The sequence below is a fragment of the Triturus cristatus genome, chromosome 11, assembly GCF_964204655.1.
Source record: "Triturus cristatus chromosome 11, aTriCri1.1, whole genome shotgun sequence".
Lineage (NCBI taxonomy): Eukaryota > Metazoa > Chordata > Amphibia > Caudata > Salamandridae > Triturus > Triturus cristatus.
The window spans coordinates 628,502,732-628,525,697 of NC_140594.1; the positions used below are offsets into that span (position 1 = coordinate 628,502,732).

Below are 22,966 nucleotides of genomic sequence, written 5' to 3' on the forward strand. Positions count from 1 at the left end.
TATAAACTTGCACTCAACCCTTAGTGAAAGAGTTTACAATAGAATTGTGTGCAATTATTCTAAAGAGATATCCCAGGCTTTGGAGGTAACTTTCTATTTGAACCTATGCAGTCTTCTGACATCTCATTTCTCTCCTGGAAGACAGAGCAGGTGGTAACCATTGCCTGTAACATGGGAATGGGATCCTTGCATTCCTAACAGAAGAACCATATACAAAAACAATCCTTGAGGATAAAGTAACTTTAAGGACATACGCCTGATTTGGTCCAGAGGTAGTGTCACCATAAACATGTGTTTCATTGGGCCCTTCACAGATTTCAAGATGCGTTAATCCTCTGCAGAGACCCAGAATATTCTTTCCCGCTGATTGGGTGTAGTCTGAGGCTACTCTTTGACTGGTATTTATTCAGCAGAAAGCTTTGTGTGCTACACTTGCCACTTGCATTGAGAGAGATTGAATCCCTTGCATATGGGTTTGTCTCCATTGGTGCAGTTTTGCTCTCTCTCCTTTCTGCTGGACTGTGGGAAGAAACCAGCTGCAAAAGAAGTATGCTCATCAAAGGTTGCAACCTAGTCCGCACTGAATTATCACACCTGGTGTCTGTGGCCTGCTTTGTCTGCTAGTGATACTCCCCGTTAAGGTGGCTGTTGGGTGTCAGATGAGCATTTTATGGACTTAGTTTGGTTATTGCAAGAAATATGCTCTAGAGACAATACTTCCTTAGGTCCTCTAAACCGATTCTTTCAGTTGCGATTTACCACCTGTCTCTGGGTGACAAGTCATGGTTTGCATAGCCTCACTGCATTGGGCTCTATCTTCGGTCTTGTAATGTTCGTTTTTTTTTAGTCTCTGTCCTTCCATATATTCAAGCATGTTTTGCTTTTACAATGACTTATCACCATGTCTTGTTTTTATCACTTGATTTGTTGTGCTTCATCTTAATTGGACTTCTCTTCCAATGTTTTTTCAGCCTCAGAAAAGCTTCTGTCAGCCTGGAGGGAGATGGAGCAAGCAGTGGAACTCTGTGGACGGGTGTGTATCAGCAGCAAACTGCAGAGTACTGGAGACCAAAGACTGGGGAACTCTGTGGAAGGCTTTGTTTAGGGAGGATGCAAACACAGTGGAGTGTTGGGGACAGGAGTCTGGTGACATAATCCACAATTTAGTGTGTTTGTGTGGACTGAGTCATCTCCCTTAACATGGTCTCATGAAGAATCTCCAGTTTTATGAGCTGATGATTTGTACAGAAACCATTTAAGGCTTCATAATGACTATAATGTAACGAGTCTTAAGCAAGTGTTTGTTAACATATCAGCTACATATTTTGAAAAACACTTGGAGTGTATCAAGAATCCTTTTCTAACAGCTTTATTATAGCCTTAAAGGCTGCCATAGCTGGCTCTACCGGCCATTAAAGGCCCCGCCGGCGAGGGCCTTTAACAAGGGAGCGGGCCTTTAATGGCCAGTAGAGCCCGCTATGGAGGGCTCTAAGGCTATTAGAACATTCCGCCCCTAGAGGGCAGAAATTTCTCATTTGTAAAACAAAAGCCTCACAGAGCCTGAGGGGAGTATGAAATCCCCTTGGGCTCTGTGGGGCTTTTGTTCACAGCAATAGCTGTCAAGAAACATTGGAATATTGATACTCCGGGCTTCTACCAGCCTTTAGAAGCCCAGAGCACTCGATTATCTTCAATGGTGTGCTAAAAAGTCTAATGTTCTAGTAGTACTTAGACTAGAGTTTGAGCCATAGCGGCTTCCCTAGATTCTAAGTGATCTTCCCTGTGCTTGTGGAGTAAAGATTAAATTGAGGCAAAGATCATTCTTTTTAAATTGGTTGTGTATTAGCTGCACTGTTGGACTCCCCAAATAGGTTGACTGTACCCGGTGCTTTAGTGGGCCTGTTTTACTTATTACAATTGTATGTACTAGTGTTCCTCTCAAGATCATGTTGGGCAGTATAAGTAAGAGATGTGTTGGGGATGTTTGTCTAATATAATCGAGGAGCACGCTAATGCAGAGGACCGTGTGTTTTGGGCACAAAATAAGATGTGAAGAGTATAGTGTGAAAGTAAGTCTATGGTATGAAAGTGTGCAAAAGAGTGGTTTAAGTGTGGGAAAGCCTGCCTTCAAAATTAGACACTTAGAGAAAAGAGAATATGGTGTGACGTGAGCGTGTGGTGTAATTGGATACATCTGTGTAGAAACAAGGTGGTGTGTGAAAAGATGTGAGGCTGTCACCTGAGTGGAGTGACAAAAGATGTTGCAAATGTGGTGGAAGATTGACTGAGGATTGGGACTACTGGATGTGTGCAGACGACTGAGGATTATTGTGAGAGATGCCATAGTTGTGGTAGCATATTGATTGTAAGGAGACTGGGTACAGAAAGCCTGAGTGTAGTTGTGGTTCTCTGGGGAGGTGGGGGGGGAGGTGGTGCAGTAGTGTTGTAGATTTTGAGGAAATGAGAAAAGTATCTATGGTTTTTACTGAAGAGCGGTGTTTTGAAATGAGTATGTTATAGCATAATGATATAAGTAGAGCGTGTGCTGCATTCCGGAGTGTGGAGGTATATTGATGGAGGAGAATGGGCTCAAAATCGGGAGTGTGCTACTGGATTAATGTGATGAACGTGGGTAGAAAGTCTGTATCATAAAAAGGCAGGTCTGTTTATTAACTGTGTCCTCTGCCACTAGGAGGAGGAAGTGGAGCAGTTGGTTGGGAAAATGATGGCGCTGCAGACAGACATTGTGGACCTGCAAAGAAGTCCACTTAGCCGCAGACAGGGTGGCTCTCTCGATGACTTGTGAGTACAAACATAACAAAGCTCTTTTGATTCCCAGAAAATCTTCTTCACAGCTGGTCAATTTTCATTCCCTTGTAGGTGCACAGCCCTCAATCTGTAGAAAAACAAAGTGAAATTGAAAATACTTTTATCTCCTTTATTTACTCCTGATGCTCACCTGTTAATTTGCAGATGCTGTCAGGCATACTTGCATGGAGCTTTGCAGTAACAGGTAGAGGAGTGGCCATAAAAAGAATACCTCCACTTGAAGCGCATCCTGAAAGGCTTTACACAAGCAGAGCAAGGCAAGCTAGCCTGAACCTCCATAGGAGATTTTGAGTGTGGTGTAATCCACTACAATTTGTTTTTAAAGTGGAGCCAAAACAGTCATTTCGCCAATCGTCACTTCACATAGGCTATCGGCACGTGATATGTAGCTCTGTACTGATAACTAAGCAGCTACAGCACATGAGCTTTTCCTAATCACATATGCTTCATACATTTTTGTCTTAGGTCACAAATGCATCCACTTCCCATTTCTTCGTGGGTTGCGCCATCCTGTATAGAGGGTGCCACACCACTCCTACCCTAGTGCCACCGGTGCCCCTACCTCCTGGGACCTAGACACTGCCCCAGACCTGTCATTGAACCAGTGTTTATCACTACACACTGAGCCTGTCTCTTATAGAACTGTGCCTTTTCTCTGCTGTTTATTCTCTTTTGCACAATGTTCTCACCTGGATACAGTGGAAACAGAGTTGTGTGCTCTTAACTGAATCATGTACCAAGGAACTTTGTATCGTTACGAAGTAGAGAACCTATCTTGTGGCATCTGTTGAAAAGCATTTTATGACAATTCTCTGAATTTCATGCAAGATTGGTAGGATTTTTTTTTTTCGTCGCATGTTGTAGATACACATGCTTTGCTGTAGATACATATGCTTTGCATACTCCTGCCATCTAGTGTTGGACGTTTGCAAGTTGTTTTTCTTTGAAGAGTCTTTCCAGTCACAAGATGCACTGTGACTCATCCCTTAGTTGACAATGCACATGGGCACCGAGTACATGTTAGATTGTTTTCTTGCTGTCATTGGGTTTGGCTCGTAGTACAGTCTCTGAGTTTCTACGCATTTCCCACACTTGCGCCCAGGCATAAAAAGTTCAATTTGATTTGGATCCTCGGGGGAAAAACCTTTGTCATCCAAGCACCTCGCAGCGACACTTGAGGAGATAAATGTATCCATCAATTCCCGACTATTAGCGCCTTGGGCCCTCTTTTCTGGGGCGCACACCCTCGTCTAAGACATTTTCTCCACAAAAAAGCACTTGCGTTAATGGATGCCATCCCAGTACTCTCGCCAGTGCGCACCAAATATCCATGGTCTGTTCACCATGAGGTTTGTACTTCTGTCCCTCCCGGACCATGACGACGTCGCGTGCCAGGCCAATCCCACCTTCCACTCCAAAAGACCCTCCAGTTTCCTTACCATGCATATATTTCCCTGACATCATTCCTTCCCCTCATTCAGGGCACAATAGTACTAATCAAAACTTGCATGACAGCTGTGCACTGCCTCCAAAAAACAGAGTAGTACTCAATGTATCCCCCTATGTTTATTGCCACAAAAGATATGGCATTGGGCACTTCACCACTACATTCATCTCATGGCTTAGTACCTTCTGAGGGTACTCCACCACTACATTCATCTCATGGCGGAGTACCTTTTAGAGGTGGACAACAACTTGACCAATCTGCTCAGCACGACGCATCAACAAGTCCACAAATGGGAAATTCACGTGAAAGTCCGCTTCCATAACTTTCAGCATTGTGGCACACACATTTACAGCTGTTCGCCACCTGAGAATGGAAAATGCTCATACTTTGCTTCCAGGTTCCTGCACCCACGGTCCATGGGCAATGCACTATAGATCACCTGGTTGGGGTTCTTTGCTTACGCTTTTGTGCCTCTCCCATGCCTTATATTCATGGTCTGGAAGATGTAGCAAACCTCTCAGACTCTCATCCTTGTATCTCCCACGTGAGCCAGATAGCCCTGGTATTTAGCACTCCTCTAAATGATAATCGGCTCCCAAGAGAAGCTCCTCAACAGGCCATAACTTTCTCATTAGGAGTCAAGGCCCAATCAGACACCCAGACCCCAAACAGCTCAATCTAATGATTTGGTGCTTGAGGTCCTAATGTTCGGTTACCTACACTTCCACAAGAATGCATAGACATCTTACAGGAGTCCTGCAGGCCTGCCACATGAGCCTACTACGCAGCAAAGTGGAAGAGATTTGTCCATTATCACACCACTAAACACCTGGATCCCCTAAAATCCACGGTTAAGGATATTACCTGCTACTTACTTCACCTACAAAAGTCATGTCTCATCTACACTTCCATATGTCCCCATTTAGCAGCTACAGCCTTTTACATGCAAAACAGGGAGCATTCCTCCCTTGTCTGCAAATCAGTAGTTAAAGCCTTCATGGAGGGCTACAAGAGTCATCCCTCCCAGAGTGCCCCCCACCCTCCACCACCTAACCCTCCTCTTCCCCACCCACCTCAGTATAGAACATCCGTATACTTCTCACAAGACTCATGGAACCCCTTTTGAGCCTTTGCACTTTTGCCTTCTCTAGTACCCTTCCTAGAAGGTCGTTTTTCTTGTAACCATGGCATCCATTGGACATATTAGTGAGTTGCAAGCCTTCACTCTACAAGAACCACTTGTGGAGGTTGATAAGATAGCTGTGCTCAAGACTAATCCAAAGTTGGTTTCTCCATTTCACCTCAATCAAACCATAGAGTTCCAAGTCTTTTTCCCTTAGCCAGACTAGTTGGCAGAAAGAGCCCTACACACTCTAGATGTCAAATTGGCACCTATGTACTGCATTGACAGAACCACGCCCTTACGCAAAACTGACCCATTTTTCATTGCCTTTGTTAAACTCCACAAAGGCCACTATCTCTAAATCAGGCATTGCCAGGTGAATAGTAGAATGCATCCAAACTAGATATCCTAAAGCTAGAAGAGCTCTCCCTGTTTTCCCCAGGTCGCACATGCAAGAAGGCAACAACTTTGGCTTTTTTGGGGAAATATTCCACTAGGTGACATGCAAAGCTGCTACTTCGTCAACCCCGCACACCTCCACTAAACATTACTGTGTGGATATCTTAGTCCGGCAACAGATAATGGTTTGTCAAACGGTCCTCAGGATACTTTTTCAGACATCTTTATCTACTTGCTTGGAACACTTTGTAGAAGGCTACTGCTTTGCAGTCTATACAGAGCATGTGAACTACAGCAACAAATGCTACTAACGGAAAGTATTTCTTATCCTACAAACTGTTTGTAGGGTGTACTGCTGTATATTCACATGTCAACCCTCCTCCCCGGAAGCTTGTGACTCTGATCACAGATCTTGTCAATCAATCAGTATTTGTTAAGCACAGCTTATCACCCCGGGGGGTATCAAGGCGCTGGGGGTACGGTGAGCTTCAGTCCAAGAACCAGGTCTTGAGACCTCTCGTGAAGTCGGCGAGTGAGCTGGTGATTCGGAGGTGGAGTGGGAGGTTGTTCCAGGACTTGCCGGCGATGAAGAAGAAAGAGGAGCCTCCACTGCGGCTCCTTCAGATGCAGGGGACATGTGTGAGGGCAAGGTAGGCAGATCGTAGTCATGTGGTAGGTTGGTGGAAGGTGAGGCGGTTGTGGAGGGCCTTGTAGGCGTTGGTCAGCAGCTTGAACTGGCATCTCTTTGGGACAGGGAGCCAGTGGAGGTTTCTTAGGTTGGGGTGATGCTGGTCTGTTTCGGGAGGTCGAGGAGTCTCTCTGGGGTATTCTGGATGGTCTGTAAACGTTTGAGAAGGTGGGTAGTGGATCCTGTGTAAAGTGCATTCATGTAGTGTAGTCGGCTGGTGAAGAGGGCTTGAGTTACTGTTTTCCTGGTGTTGATGGGGATCCACCTCGAAATTTTGCGAAGCGTGTGGAAGCAGAAAGAGGCGACTGCGCTGACATGGCACTTCATGGAGAGATCACTTTCCAGGGAGATGCTGAGGTTGCGGGATTGGTTAGTAGGTGAGGGTCCAAGTGCCGAAGGCCACTATGTGTCAGCCCATGGGGAGGTGTCATTTGCAAAGATGAGAACTTTGGTCTTGTTTGTGTTCAGTTTCAGGCAGTTGAATCTCATCCAGTTGGCGACATTGGTGATGGCATTCTGGAAGTTGCGCCCTGGTGGTGACGGTGTCCTCCATGCAGGAGAGGATGAGTTAGGTGTCGTGTGTTTTTGAGATGATGTTGATGCCGTGGTTGCAAACAATGTCAGACAATGGGTTATGTAGGTGTTGAAGAGGGTGGGACTGAGGGATGTCCTGTGAGGTAGGGGGAGATCCATTTGAGGGTGTTTCCTCTGATGCCGATGTGGTGGAGCCTGGCGATGAGGGTGTGGTGGGATACAGTGTCAAAGGACGCTGAGAGGTTGAGGAGGAGCAGGGCTGCTGACTCGCCATGGTAGAGGATGGCTCTGATGTCATCGGTTGCGGCTATCAAGGCGGTCTTGGTACTGTGGTTGGAGCGGAAGCCTGCCTGGGTGGCTTCAAGGTAGGTTATTTCCTTCCAGGTGATCGGTCAGCTGGTGTTTGATGACTCTCTCCAGCACCCTGGCCAAGAAGTGGAGCAGCGAAATACGGCAGTAGTTTTTTAGCTTGCTGGGGTTGGCAGAAGGCTTCTTTAGGAGGGGTTTCACTTCTGTGTGTTTCCATGCGTCGGGGAACATGGGAGTGGTAATGGAGAAGTTGAGGATGGGGGTGAGAGTGCTGCTGATTTTCTTCTGTCCCAGGTTGAAGATGTAGTGGGGGCAGGGGTCTGTTGGTGCTCCGGAGTGAATGGAGGTCATGATCGCTGTGGTGATGGATGTGGTGAGTGGGGTCCATTCAGTTAGGTGGCTGTTGGAGTTGTCGGTGTGTGACGTCAGATGGCTGCTGGTCAAAGATGCTATAAATGTCTGCTATCTTGTTGTGGAAGAAGTCTGTCAGGGAGTCGTAGGTGGATTGGGAGGGGCGGATTGAGGTCTCGGTGGCTGAACGGCATGAGAATTCTCTAACAATGCTGAAGAGTTCTTTCATGTGATTGGTGCTTGCCTCAATGTGGATGGTCAGGGCATCCTTTCTGGCTTTCTTGAGGTGGCAGTGGTACTTGCTGGGGGCCACTTTGAAGGTGGAGAGGTGCCCTCATCTCTCCAGTTGTTTGCACTCGCGTTTGAGTACTCGGAGTTTGGGGGTGAACCAGCTGGCGTTTTTGGTGGATTTTCTGGTACTGGACATTTTCATGGGGGTGACAGTGTGGGTACAGTTGGAGATCCAGTGGGAGTAGTCTTGGGCAGCTATCTCGGCATTGCTGGAGGTGTAAGGTCTGTTGGCGTCGAGGGAGGAGGTCTAGTTGGGCTCATTGATTCTCTTCCAACAGTGCTGAGCAGGGGTTGGGGGAGTGGCGGTGTCATGGTGAGCCTGCGATGGTGAAGTGAACAATGCTGTGGTCTGTACAGGTGAGTTTGTGGTGTAGCTAAATTTAATCAGTCGCTGTCTGTAAAGATGGGGTCCAGTGTGTTTCCTGCGCAGTGTGTGTACGGCTGTTGACCATTGAGCGAGTCCAATTTTGCTCATGCTTTCCAGGAGGTTGGCAGAATTGGGGTCCTTTGGGTCATCGAGGTGGAAGTTGAGGTCGCCGAGAAAGGTGTAGTTCCTGGAGTCTATTGCTGGGTGGTGATGATTTCGGCTATGGCGTCATAGAAGCCGAGGCGAGGACCCAGGATCTGTAAGTGAGGGTTCCTTTGACGGTTGTGTTTGCATTGATCCGGATCTGGAAGTTGAGGTGTTCCATGAATGATGAGATGTCTTCGATGGTGGTGCAATGAAGGGTCTCCTAGTGGATGTTGGTGATGCCTCCTCCATGTTTGTTGGCATGGTCCCTGTGTATCATCTTGTAGCCATGGGCGTAACTTGCGCAATGTCAGGGTTTGAGGACGGCGTGAGCCAGGTCTCGATGATGAACAGCACATCTGGTGTGGAGGTGATGGTGTCCTAAATTTCAATTGCATGTTTGCAGAGGGATCTGATGTTAAGCAGCTTGCACAGGAGCTGTTCCGCAGGGTTGGAGGTTGTCTCTGTAGGTGCGGTGGGGATGTCGGTGCCGCACATGGACTGGCAGCGGTGGCAGGCGAAGGGTTCTTCTGTGTATCTGGGGGGAAAAATGCAGCAGTTGTTGCGGCCTCTGGGGGCCAGGGCGAGGAGCTCGACGGCGGTGTAGCGACAATGGCTGGGGAACAAGGGTTCCTGGTGCTGGGTGCGGTCAAGGCACAGACTGGTGCAGGTGAGCTTGCCTTTGGCACGCCTGCAGCGCGCGGCCACGAAGCAGCCTGCATAAGTAGTCCTTGGAGGTGGGGGGGGAGCAACGGCGGGGAAAAACAGCAGGAATGAGGGGGACGAATGCAACAGGTGGCAAAGGAACTGTAATAAATAACTTATTTTACCATTACACATGTCCTCCATACATTTTTTACTCACCACTCCAAACTAGTCACACCTGGTGTGCAAATAAATATCGAAACTGGAGTTGGTGCCTCTACGCATTGCCAACTTAAGGCAGAGTCACAGTGCATCTTGTGACTCAAAAGACTTTCTTTTAAGAAAAACAACTTGTAAGCGTCGGGTCCCAACACTAAAAGGCAGGAGTATGTGAAGCATGTAATTCTGGAGGGCTACACTCTACGAACAGATGCTTACATTTTCATTTCCTTGAATCCAGACAAATAAACTGTCTTCTCTAAAGCAGACAAAAATATTTATATACTCGACAAAGGACTTAACCATTGCCCAGTTACAGAGTTATACTTTTGGGTCTGTATATTATTCCAAAGCTCGTAAGTCTATGATTTGTGAGCTGTGCCCCCATCGCAGACCCTCTTCCCTCTACAGCGACTGGAATACCTTTGAGCACTGAAGACCTGGCTGTTCGATTGAGTCACCTGAACCATAATGACCCTCAAGCACCGAGTTGCGCTATATAAATCCACTGATTGATTGAGTGAGTGATAGTAAAGGAGATGTTGATATACACATTAAGCCTGCTAAACTTAATTTTTCTTTCTGTAATGTAATTAAAAATAAATAGGTTGAGCACCTCATGTGCAACAACAATTCCCATCCCGATACAACATTGATGAACCCTGCATTTGCCTGAAGCAGGGGTGTTCATCATAGGCCCAGGAGTACCAGATCCATGCCATCCATCAAGATAACAATTAAATATATATAAAAGCTCCATCTAGATCTATTGTGGATATCCTGAAAATCTGGCATAAACCCATCCACCCTTGAACCTAATTTGGATTCCACTGGTTACTGGAATGGAGCGGTCTTAGTTGTAGTTTGATTATTACATATGATACTCTAGGGATCAGAAATGTATGTGATTTTCTTTGATGTCACCGTCTGGCATAAATAATCATGTAAAGTAATCTCTGGAGATGGAATTTCATCATTATGTTAATTAAGATTTTTGTTATCACGAGAATAATACCTCTTTTTGTTCCTGGAATGCAGGCAAAAATTCATCAGGTAACGCAGGCCAGAACAGTGGTGCATTGTCAAAGTTATTTATGCAGACCCGGAACCTGACTTGCAAACTGTACTTTGTAGTACGTTTTGTAGTACTAGAAAACATACTGCAAAATACAGTTCCCGAACTAAGTGCATGGTTTTACGACTCCACACACTCTATGCTTGTGTGTGTGGAGTTCTCTGCCCTGATTGCAGAATCCGCCAGTGCAGAGAATTCTGCACAGAGAAGTGTAGGAAGTACAGAGTTGTAAAACTTTGCGCGTAGTTGGTGAATACCGAGAAGTACTAAACTTGCACAAAAGTTTAAGTTTATCTTTGAGATTCAGGCCTCCAATGTTATACAAGTAAATAAAATCGAAATCCCTGAAAAGGTGTTACTTTTTCTTCTTAATTGCTCTCTCCTACCCACCATTCATCCTCTTTGTCAACATGTTTATCTTTGCCTCCTGTATGTAACAGGAGTATAACCCATAGACCACGTTGACATGTGGGTAGGTACGAGAGGTAAAGAACAACCATTCTCAACTGGTATTATTATATAGGACAATTAGAGATGCATGTACAACACATTTGCAGGGAAGAGAAAGGGAGACTCAGACCAAATTTTTGAATAGTGCACTTGGCATCATATATTTACAAAATGCAATAAAGTACAGTTGTAGCAGCATGTAGGCATGAAATGCGAAGAAACAACCCAAATTGGACTTTGTGTTCAATTGTGTAAGTGACACAAAAAGTGGCAACGCAAGTGACAATGTGTAATCAGCGGAAAACGGCGCAACATGAAGTTAGTGGAAAGATGTATACAGTGAGTGTTGGTGGTTCTAGTAATTAATTAACACATTTTTCAATGAAGACAATTATTTGGTCGAACCACAGAGAGTGATGCGCTATTATTTGCGCTGAACGGTCGACGGCGTTTCGATCCTTTGACTCAAGATCATCTTCAGGACTGGGTTGTTGAGCTTAAAGCGGTGCTGAGGAGGGCACGGATCGGTGTCCCTGGAGGGCGAGATGGTGGTTGCCAAAGCGCAGAGGATCGGATTCCCGGTCAGGATATCCTGCAAAAGGGAGCACGGTGTTGGTAGCGTGTGAAAGCTGGGTCACGGGGGGAACATCAGCAGGTCCGAAGGTGGGGGTGGTAGAAACTCTTCGTTGTACCGGGGTTCGGTATTGAAGCCGTGTCACGGAGGGAGCATCGGCAGGAACGAAGGTTCAAAAATCCTTCACAGTACCGCGAGTCGGTACCGGAGGGGGAGCTTTCGTCGAGTTAGGAGTGAATCCTAAGGTGTCGCGGGGGCGTCGGGGATGACAGCTCCTGGCTTCGCTACGAAGAGTTTGTACCACCCCCACCTTCAGACCTGTCGATGGTCCCCCCCGTGACCTGGCTTTCACACGCTACCAACACCGTGCTCCCTTTTGCAGGATATCCTGACTGGGAATCCAATCCTCTGCACTGTGACAACCGCAATCTCGCCCTCCAAGGACACCTATCCGTGCCCTCCTCAGCACCGCTTTAAGCTCGACAACCCGGTCCTGAAGATGATCCTGAGTCAAAGGATCGAAACGCCATCGACCGTTCAGCGCAAATAATAGCGCATCACTCTCTGTGGTTCCACCAAATAACTGTCTTCATTAAAAAATTTGTTAATTAATTACTAGAACCACCAACACTCCCTGTATATATATGTTTGAGTCATATGAGCTGCAGATTACACACTTTTGCATAGATCGCCATCTGGTGTTGGGCCCGGATGTTTGCAGTTTGTTTTTCCTCTTGGAAAGTCTTTGGAAGTCACGAGGTTGGTGACTCCTCCCTTGGATGGTATTGCGCATGGGCTTCGGCTCCATCCTCAGATTGTTTTTTTCCGCCATCGGGCTCGGAAGTAATACTTCGCGCTCCGGTTCCGAACATTTCCAGTTGGACGATCGAAGCGGAATCCTCGCTCATCGCGGTATTGTTCAGATCCAGATCTCCTCAATCATCGACATATCTTCGATTCCAGTCGTCGACGGCGGCCTTCGGGCCTACCCAAGCTCCGGTCCCGGCTGATGGAAAGAACTCCTTTCAAGAAGTGCCCTCGATGTGGGTCCAAATTCCTCCACACCGATCTTCATGAGGTGTGCAACCTCTGCCTCTCCCCTGAACACGAGGCTCGAGACTGTCCGGCCTGCAAGTCTGTCAGATCAAAAAAGACTATTCGAGATCGAAGGGCCAGACGAAACATGGCGCACTCCTCGACCTCCGTTCCAGTTGACATCTTCGGGGACGACGTCGAAGATCCGGGACAGCAGCACACCGAAGAGGACCTCGTCAGTGCTTCCGAAGCCGACGACTCAGATGTGGAGGACATCACCCCGGCGCAGAGGGTCGTGAGTACTGTACCCCCTCCCGCACCCGCGCCGACACCCAAAAAGGCTTCGGTCACGCCTTCGCCTCCGGGCCTAGGCAAGACCAGAGACACTGCTTCAAACACCCCACCTTCGGGCCCGGTGAAGAAGCCAAATAAGATTTCCGGCGGCTCGGGCTCGAGCCAGCCCTCCAGCGGTACCGAGAAACACACTTCAGCACCGAAAAAGAGATCGGCCTCTACCTCGACACCGAGCCCCGCACCAAAGTCCTCGGTGTCGAAACCCAGCCTTTCGGTACCGACCAAACCCCATAAGGCCCTCGGCACCGACACTTCTACGCCGAAGCCCACCTCGGCGCCGACCAAGAAATCGGAGGTTCCCGAGCCCAGTGCTAAGCACGGCACGGACAAGCCCAAAAAGTCATCGGCCCCGAAACCTTCGGCGCCGACGGAACAAACATTGTCACAGGAACTGTTTACACCGGATCCCTTGCAAAAGACTCTTACCAAGAATCCAAAAACTGGACATTTGGCACTCTCTTCTAAAAAGAGACATTTGGACAAACCGGCTCCGCCTCCCCCTCCAAAGAGGAAGGGCTCTGCTACCGCCCCTTTCAGAATGCCTTCCCACCTCCTCCACCCTCTCCACCTCCGCCCCCTCCGCCTTCTCCACCCCCACCTCATCGCTCCCCGACCCCGTCTCCAGACGATGATGATCAGGGGGACCCATATTACGATCCAGGGGATGTGCCCCAAGACCCCACCCCGACAGGATCCCCAGAACCATGGGACAACTACAATAATCCAGACATTCCAGACGTCCCACAAGATGACCTTTACCCTTCCAGGCCATCTCCACCGGAAGACTCATTAGGTTTCCACCACCTACTTCAGAGGGCGGCACATTATCACGGGGTAGAGCTACACACTGACCCAGTAGAGGAGGATTTCCTTCTCGACACCTTTGATACCGCACATAGGTCTACCTCCATACTACCTATGCTCAAGGGGGTGATAAAACATGCGCCAGAGGTTTTTAAGGACCCAGTCAGGGCTAGGGTCATTAACCCACGCATAGAGAAAAAGTACAAAGCTGCCCCCACAGATCCTGCCTATATCAAAGGGCCAGCGCCACTGGATTCCCTAGTGGTTTCCACTGCACGGAAGAGGTCAAACTCCCAGGCGTCAGGCGAAGCACCACCACCTGACAAAGAGTCAAAGCTACTGGACGCGTCAGGAAAGCGCACTGCATCACAGGAAGCCAATATATGGCGTATCGCCAACACTCAAGCGCTATTGGCCAGATGCGATAGAGCGCATTATGATGAATTAGAAACCATAATGCACCACCTCCCAGAAAGATACAAAAATAGGGCCAATGAATTAATTCAAGAGGGTAAGACTATAACTAACACCTCCATACGCTGTGCCTTAGACGCAGCAGACACAGCCTCCAGGGCCATTAACACTAGCGTCCTCCTCCATCGCCATGTTGGCTGAGAGTATCAGGCTTCAAACCTGAGGTACAGGCCTCCATCCTAAATCATCCCTTTGACCAAGAACACCTATTCGGCCCAAAGGTGGATGAGGCCCTCGAGAAAATGAAGAAGGACACGGATACGGCGAAATCTATGGGAGCCCTGCAGTCACACCCTCCTAGGCGCTCTTTTCGCCGCTCTTCCTTTCGGGGTAAGGCTAGAGGCTACTCCTCAGATAGCGCGTCCACTTCCTACAAATACCCTGCTCAGTCCACCTTCACAAGGGGTTATCAAAGAGGTGGCTATAGGGGCAATAACAATAAAGGCAGAGGCAAAACAAATACTGCCCGCTCTGCCACACCGCCTACCCAATGACTTCCCCCCGCTCCCTCCAGACCATCCCACTCCGGTCGGGGGCAGGCTACAAAATTTCCTTCAGGTCTGAGAGACCATCACCTCAGACAAATGGGTGACCCAAATTATTCGCTCAGGGTACTGCCTAGAATTGACATCTACCCCCCCAAACATTCCACCCAAGCACCGCCCAATGTCACAAGAACATTCCACATTATTAAAACAGGAGGTAATCTCCCTCCTACAAAAACAGGCAATAGAACAAGTTCCCGCCAATCAGCAAAATTTAGGGGTCTACTCCCAATATTTTCTAATACCAAAATGAGACGAGACCCTACGACCTATTCTAGATCTCCGGCCTCTAAACACATACATACATTCGGACCATTTTCACATGGTAACACTTCAGCAGGTACTTCCGCTCCTCTCCCAGAACGACTTTCTCACCACACTGGACTTGAAAGACGCATACTGTCACATTCCGGTACACCATGCTCACAGAAAGTACCTCAGATTTGTAGTGGACGGGCAACACTACCAGTTCAAGGTGCTCCCATTCGGGGTCACAACAGCACCAAGGGTATTAACCAAGTGCCTAGCGGTAGTTGCGGCACACCTCAGAAGACAGCACATTCACGTCTTTTCATATTTAGACGACTGGCTGATAAAAGCCACGTCCTACAACCAATGTGTACACCACTCCGCCACTACAATCCAACTACTTCACCAGCTAGGCTTCACGGTGAACCACCAAAAGTCCCAGCTAACACCATCCCACATAAAGCAATACCTTGGTGCCACCATAGACACCTCAAAAGCCATAGCCTACCCCAATCCTGCCAGGATTGCAAGCATTCAGGCTTTGCGGCAAAGATTCATACCTCAACACTCTCTTCCAGCAAGAGTGTTTATGCAACTGATAGGGATGATGGCCTCTTGCATTTTCATAGTGCCTCACGCAAGACTCCAGATGCGTCCACTACAAGAGTGCTTAGCGCGCCAATGGAACCAGGCCCAGGGGCAACTGACAGATCTGGTGTTGGTGGACGGTCGCACCCATCTCTCTCTGCAGTGGTGGAACACCACAAATCTTTCCAGAGGTCGACCGTTCCTGGACCCGGTTCCACAAATAATACTAACAACAAGACGCATCGCTCTCCGGCTGGGGAGCTCATCTATTATACCTCACAGTGCAGGGCACATGGACGCTGCAACAAAAGTTACTCCATAACAACCATCTGGAGTTACTGGCAATCTTTCTAGCCCTAAAATCCTTTCAAACACAGATTTTAGGCAAGGCAGTCCTCATTCGCACAGACAACATGACAGCCATGTACTACATTCAAAAACAAGGCGGCACACACTCTCCACAGCTCTCTCAACTAGCACAGAGCATATGGAGATGGGCAATCCCACACAAAATTTTTCTCCTAGCCCAACATGTCCCAGGAGTCCAAAACACCATGGCAGATCTGCTCAGCAGACAGACACAGCAGATCCACGAGTGGGAACTTCACCCGCAGGTTCTTCACCCGTTCTTTCAGATGTGGGGGCATCCACAGATAGACCTCTTCGCCACCCACGAAAACAAAAAATGCCCAAGCTTCGCCGCCAGATACCTACACCCATTGTCCAAAGGCAATGCGATATGGATGAACTGGTCAGGCAAATTTGCGTACGCCTTTCCACCTCTCCCACTAATTCCATTAGTAATGCGAAAGCTACAACAGCATTCCCTCACGCTGATCCTAGTAGCTCCAACATGGGCCAGACAACTTTGGTACACCACGCTGCTGGAACTCTCGGTAGTACCACACCAAAAGCTACACCTCTCACCATGCCACCTAACCTAGAACCATGGAGAGATCAGACACCCGGACCCAGCTCAGCTCAACCTTGCGATCTGGCTCCAGAGATCCTAGAATTCGGATACCTTAACCTTCCCCCTGACTGTATGAACGTCATCAGAGAAGCTAGACGACCTACCACTAGAGCCTGCTACGCTGCCAAGTGGAAAAGATTTGTTGTTATTTGCCATAACAACACAATCAATCCTCTAGACGCATCTATACAGCACATCATATGCTACTTGCTCCTTCTACAAAGGTGTAACCTAGCATATACATCCATTCGGCTACACCTCGCAGCAATTGCCGCTTACCTAGAGAACAGACAGCACCTATCACTTTTCAGAGTGCCTGCCATTAAAGCCTTCATAGAAGGCCTGAAACGAATAATTCCCCCCAGAGTACCACCCTCACCTGTGTGGAACTTAAATATAGTTCTCACAAGGCTAATGGGACCGCCCTTCGAACCTTTGCATAAATGCGAACTGCAATTTCTCACATGGAAAACAGCTTTTCTTGTAGCCATTACTTCCCTTAGAAGGGTCAGTGAGATGCAAGCACTTACTATACAAGAACCTTTTCTCCAAATGCACCAGAACAAGGTTGTTCTCCGTACCAACCCAAAATTCCTACCCAAAGTCATTTCCCCCTTTCATCTAATCCAATCTCACAACCTCAAACTGTTGCAGAAAGGGCTCTGCACACGTTAGATGTTAAACGGGCATTACTGTACTATATCCAGAGAACACAACCTTTCAGAAAGACCAAACAACTATGTTTCTCTTTCTCTCCACCACACAAAGGCAACCCCATCTCAAAATCAGGGATAGCTAGGTGGATTGTAAAATGCATACAGATTTGCTATCACAAAGCAAAATGAATGCTATCTGTTCCCCCTAAAGCCCACTCTATACGAAAGATAGGGGCTTCTATGGCTTTTCTAGGGATGATCTCATTAGATGATATCTGCAAAGCAGCTACATGATCAACACCGCACACTTTCATTAAACATTACTATGTAGATGTGCAAACCAAGCAACAAGCTAGTGTGGGCCAGGCTGTACTAAAAACACTATTTCAAACCACTGCAACAGATACTGGTGGTCGCCGCTGAGGTTGGGAACTGCTATAAAGTCCATGCAAAAGTGTCTAATCTGCAGCTCATATGCCTCGAACGGAATATGCTACTTACCAGTATGCATCAGTTCTTGGCATGTAGAGCTGAAGATCTACACACGCCCACCCGCCTCCCTGGCTACCTGTATCTGTTCCAGTCTATCTTATTTAGATACAACACACATGGGTTTCTTCACTGTTATTACTACGCTCCATCTTTCCCTGTTGGCGAAAAACAATCTGAGGATGGAGCCGAAGCCCATGCGCAATACCATCCTAGGGAGGAGTCACCAACCTCGTGACTTCCAAAGACTTTCCAAGAGGAAAAACAAACTGCAAACATCCGGGCCCAACACCAGATGGCGATCTATGCAAAAGTGTGTAGATCTGCAGCTCTACATGCCAAGAACAGATGCATACTGGTAAGTAGCATTTTCCTTCCACTAACTTCATGTTGCGCCGTTTTCCGCTGATTACACATTGTCACTTGCGTCGCCACTTTTTGTGTCACACAATTGAGCACCAAATCCAATTTGGGTTGTTTCTTCGCATTTCATGCCTACAGTGCTGCTACAACTGTACTTTATTGCGTTTTGTAAATATATGATGCCAAGTGCACTATTCAAAAATTTGGTCCGAGTCTCTCTTTCTCTTCCCTGCAAATGTGTTGTACATGCATCTCTAAATGTCTTGTATAATCATACCAGTTGAGAATTGTTCTTTACCTATCTTTGCCTCCAGCATACATATTAATTAGTTTTTAAAACATGCAAATGGAGCATTTTTGTGGAGGTTCTTAAATAGGCTTGTTACTGTAGTTGGTGCTGAGTTTGCTGGTAATTTTCTGAGGCGATTAGAAAGCAAACGTGTCACTGTGTAGAGGCAAACAAACTCTTCTCACTGTGCCTTGGTATAAAACTAAACTTTTTCGCTATTCAGAGACTGGATCTCTTGCTTGTAGCTTGTCAAAAGCATAAAAGTGAAAATATCACTGCACAGGCATGCTCTTATTACACTGCAAATGCAATTCATTCTTGATTTTCACTGTGCAGAGACATGCAGGATTGTTTAGCACTGCAATGTAATCCAGTCTCACGTGTGCAGTGCAGAAGCAAGTTTTCTTGTTGTTGCAAAGAGGTTGACAGTCTCACTTGTTGCTGTACCAGGCAAGTATGCTCACTTGTCACTTTACAGAGATAGGCACCTTATTGTTTTACAGAGGTTATCTGACTCTTGTTGATACCCAGATGCAAATTTTTTTGTTGCTGTTCAGAGATAGGCAGGTTCACCTCTTTCCTATGTGTAGGACAACAAACTTGTTGTCTGACAAACAGAGACAGACAGGTTTCCCTTCCAACTACTATTGGATCCATATGTATACGCCTTATAGTAATGGGTCACAGGTATCAATCACAGGGCTCAGGTATATAACTTCTTCCTTACCAACTTGCCTTTTGGTTTGCCAGGCTACAGAGTGGGGTACCCACGAGAAACTCTCACCCCTGCAGCGTACAGTATAATGAGTACTTGATTCACTTTTAATGCTGTGTAAGAATGATCAAGGGCTACCCAACCAACCCTAGAAGGAACCTAGAGAAGTCTGTAAATGAAAGAAATCATTGGTACCCTTGGAAAGTGAATTCGTTTAGGTCTCCAGATATCCATGAAGACACTGAAATCAGCCAATGTACTAGGTGTATTGGTTTGCTCAGTAAACAAGGAAGGCTCTAGCTGAGTCTTTTACCAAAGTGTGTTTTTGTTGTTGCCTATGTTTGTGATTCACAGAGGTTCCAGTTAAGAATGTTGCCCCTGGAAGGTGTCATAACACAATCATGGTCTTGGATATTTTGCAGTCATTAAGACTTATACTAGTGGTTTGCTCAGCTCTAGATTCCTCCATTACCTTCATGGTCAATGCACACAATATAAAAAGTGTTATATAGGGATATGGTTTATGGAGTACATGAGTATCTGGTGCGTCCTTTGTTTTGGCTCTGGTAGTGCATTTTCTTTTACCAATGTGGTTATGTCTACTGTGAAATATAGGCCCTTATATATCCTTTAGATCAGATAGGGTTTAGATCATTGTGGTGACTAGTGATTGTGTGCGCGCATGTGAATTCCTGGTTATTCTGGTGTATTGCACTTACTGTTAGAATAAATATTGCAGTCTCTTTTCCTGCACTGGCCCTTACAGAGCTCTGTGAATATGGAATTGTTGGGATTTTACTTGGATAATGATTGATGGTAGACGGTCTTCTTTCCCACCATGCAGATGTTTGCCATTTTCTCAGAATTTGGGTAGGCCATCGGGAGATTCTGCTCTGCTCAATGCCCATACTTGAAGTAGGGTGAAGAGGCTTGAGCACCATTTATTCGCATGCCTTTTTTGAGCTGGAGAAATGTAGATCACATCATCACAAATCTGTTACTTACGTTCAGTAGGTTTATTAATCTTAATGCATAGTATCATCTGTGTAGAAATGGACTCAGTTCAGGGGGACACCCCATCAGGATCTGCCCCATCAGATCCAAAAAGCCCCTTGCTCAACAATCTGGTCTCGGCCGAAGAAGCAGAAACTCACTTTTGAAAAACGATGCAGTTCTTTGTTGTGCAATTGCTACTGCAGAAATACAAACGTGCTAATTTATCTTTGTTTTGTTTTTTTATTAAATACTGAAATATCAGAAAATACAGTGTTCTGATTTTGTTTAAATTGATTCAGATGTAAAGTGTTTTGAGTTGGGCCTTGAGGCACAGCAAGCCAAATGCAATTATATAAAATGTTATTTAAGCAGGGCTACCTTTTGGTCCATGCATGCAATTCTGTCCTGTGCATTCCCTGCTAGTCATCTTGATGTTGGGCATAATTAGCAGTATGGATACTATTTTTCCTTTTCTGCAGAGAGGAGCAAGCAAGGGATTTGTATCGCAAGCTGAGAGAAAAGCCTAGAGGTGAGGATACTTTGACCGTGTGTACATTATACTTGAAGTGGATGTTTCGATAATGCAGGTTGGCTCTCTAATCTGATTTACATTAGTGCTCTTACTGCTGAATTTATTTTAAAACTTTTCTTTTATACAATTCCTCTCTCTGGAATGGAGTAAACTGCTTAAACACTTGCTAACATGAACGTTTATCTTGTTGTTGCCATGTCTTGAACCAGATAAAACATCACCAACAGCATGGGGTATTTCAGTGGCTAAATTCAGTTTGAAATTTCACCAACCCAAGTTTCAATGTGAACCCTGTGCCTTCCTTCTCCCCAGCCTATCACACCAGTCCTTAACCGAGACTCTCAGGTTTCCCAAAGGATGTCTCACAATCTATTGTTACTGGGTTCTAAGCCTCATTTATTGTGCAGCCAAGCATTTATCAGGGAGGTATTTTCAAGTCGTGCTTTTTTAGGTCTCGCTTATTTTGGCAGCGCATGCGCTGCTCGCTCGACGAGATTTATTGTTAAGGAGGACTTTCAGAAGAGGGCTTGAAGCCCCGCCCCTCATTTCCATTGGCTGGCGTTTATGCTAAACAGTGGCCTGCCATTGGAAATGAGGGTTTTGGGTTAACGTCCTTTTGCCTCCGATCCGGACTCGGTGGCCTGCTTTGCTGCTGTCGCAAAGCACTTTCTTATCTTTATGGGGCCATGTGTTTCTAATTAGAAACATATGGCCCCATAAAGACAAGAGATCCCCATGCTCCGGCTGCAGTGCGGTCCTCTTTCACTTATTATATATCTGTATGCAATGACAGAAGCAGCAAAATACAAGTTTTCTTACACGACCACCAGCAAGGCTCCGTTTAATGGCGCTGTGCGTCTTAATCTCCATGTCTGTCTAGCTGCAGGGTTGACTGTAGCGTTACAACCAGAACTGCAGAATTTCGAATTTGAGAACCATGATTGAATCTCGGCGTGCTCAAAATCCTGTGATTCTGGGCACATCACTTCTCCCCGTGCCTCAAAACATGAATGTGATCTTGTGTAATTTAACCGGTGCTCATGCACAGTGATCCAATATCTTTGTGTGAAGTTTGCGCTATATAAAACTGCAATAAACGCTACTCCATCATCATGGTTTTACATTTTGTTGGTTGCCTTCCGTCCTGGCTAATCTTGCTTGTAGTAGCATGTGCAGAGCTCTGGGCCTCTGTGGGAACTGACCTGCACCAAAACTGATACAGTGTTGCCGTTAGTTCTCCTAGTCCCCCACAGATGCAGGGGCACAGCCGGCTAGGGTATGCTTTTACTGCCAGTGTTGTGTGTGCTGCGTGATCATGAGTGCATCAGGAGCTGTGGTCCCTGCTGGGTTCCATCCTCCTACAGGTGCGAGCCAGGGCTTTAAGTGGACCGGTGCTCTGCACTGGCAGTTCTATAAAGCAGTTGCCAAACCGGGTCTCTATCGGGCTCTTCATTTTTGTCCTTGGGGTGAAAAAAAAAATCTTACCTCTCTAGCAATGCAATTCGTCACTGCTTTTGAGGTAACTTCAAGGAGACTCGTTACAGTTCTTTCAGTTTCATCTTTTCAGAATGGAAGCATTTCAATGGTATATACAAGGAAGACGTAGTTGTTGCTGATTTATCTTACGCAAACAACAAACATCGTCAAAGCCAATAGCCCTGGCTTGCTGTAGGTGTAATATTACTTGCTTTATCAGTATTATATATCTGTATTCAATGACAGAAGCAGCAAAATACAAGACCACCAGCAAGGCTCCGTTTAATGGCACTGTGCTTCTTAATCTCCACGTCTGTCCAGCTGCTGGGTTGATTGTGGCGTTACAACCAGAACTGCAGAATTTGGAATTTGAGAACCATGATTGAATCTCGGCGTGCTAAAAATCCTGTGATTCTGAGCACATCACTTCTCCCCATGCCTCAAAACATGAATGTGATCTTGTGTAATTTAACGAGTGCTCATGCACTGTGATCCAATGTCTTTGTGTGGAGTTCACACTATATAAAACTGCAACAAATGCTACTCCATCATGGATTTACATTTGTTTTCATTTTGTTACTTAGAGGAGTCGAGCGAAATGCTGCGCAAGGGCGGCCTGCTGTGCCACTTCTTTTCAATCTCCTAGTTCTTGAGCCGGCTCCTCGGGCGTCTCTCCTGGCCCCAGCTGCACGAAAAACATCTTGTGTGCCTGCGCAAGTAGCCGCTCATCCTCACGCTTTTCAGGTTACTGCTGCTGCACTTTGACTCCAGGGAGCACTTCAGCTGCATGCTGCAGATCCTCGCTGCCTCCCCTGCTACCCCACTGCCGGGGTCTTTATTGGTGCACTCGTGTGTGCCCCCGACCGAGGCTAACAGAGAGGGCACCTTGGCCTTAGCACTGCAGCGGATCGTATTCCTCGAAAGCGTTTGCCTCAAGGTGAACTGCAAACGTGAAGCACTCTTCAAAATTTCATCACGCAGCA

General features: G+C 46.7%; 1 protein-coding gene across 1 annotated transcript in view; it reads left to right on the top strand.

The window, feature by feature from the left end:
• Positions 1 to 22,966, top strand: part of IKBKB (inhibitor of nuclear factor kappa B kinase subunit beta) — a 432,685-nt gene that overhangs the window by 320,081 nt on the left and 89,638 nt on the right. The window contains exons 15-17 of the mRNA XM_085634081.1: positions 972 to 1,033; positions 2,693 to 2,802; positions 20,455 to 20,504. Of these exons, the coding sequence (XP_085490207.1) occupies positions 972 to 1,033; positions 2,693 to 2,802; positions 20,455 to 20,504 (222 nt within the window). The remainder of the gene's footprint in view (positions 1 to 971; positions 1,034 to 2,692; positions 2,803 to 20,454; positions 20,505 to 22,966) is intronic.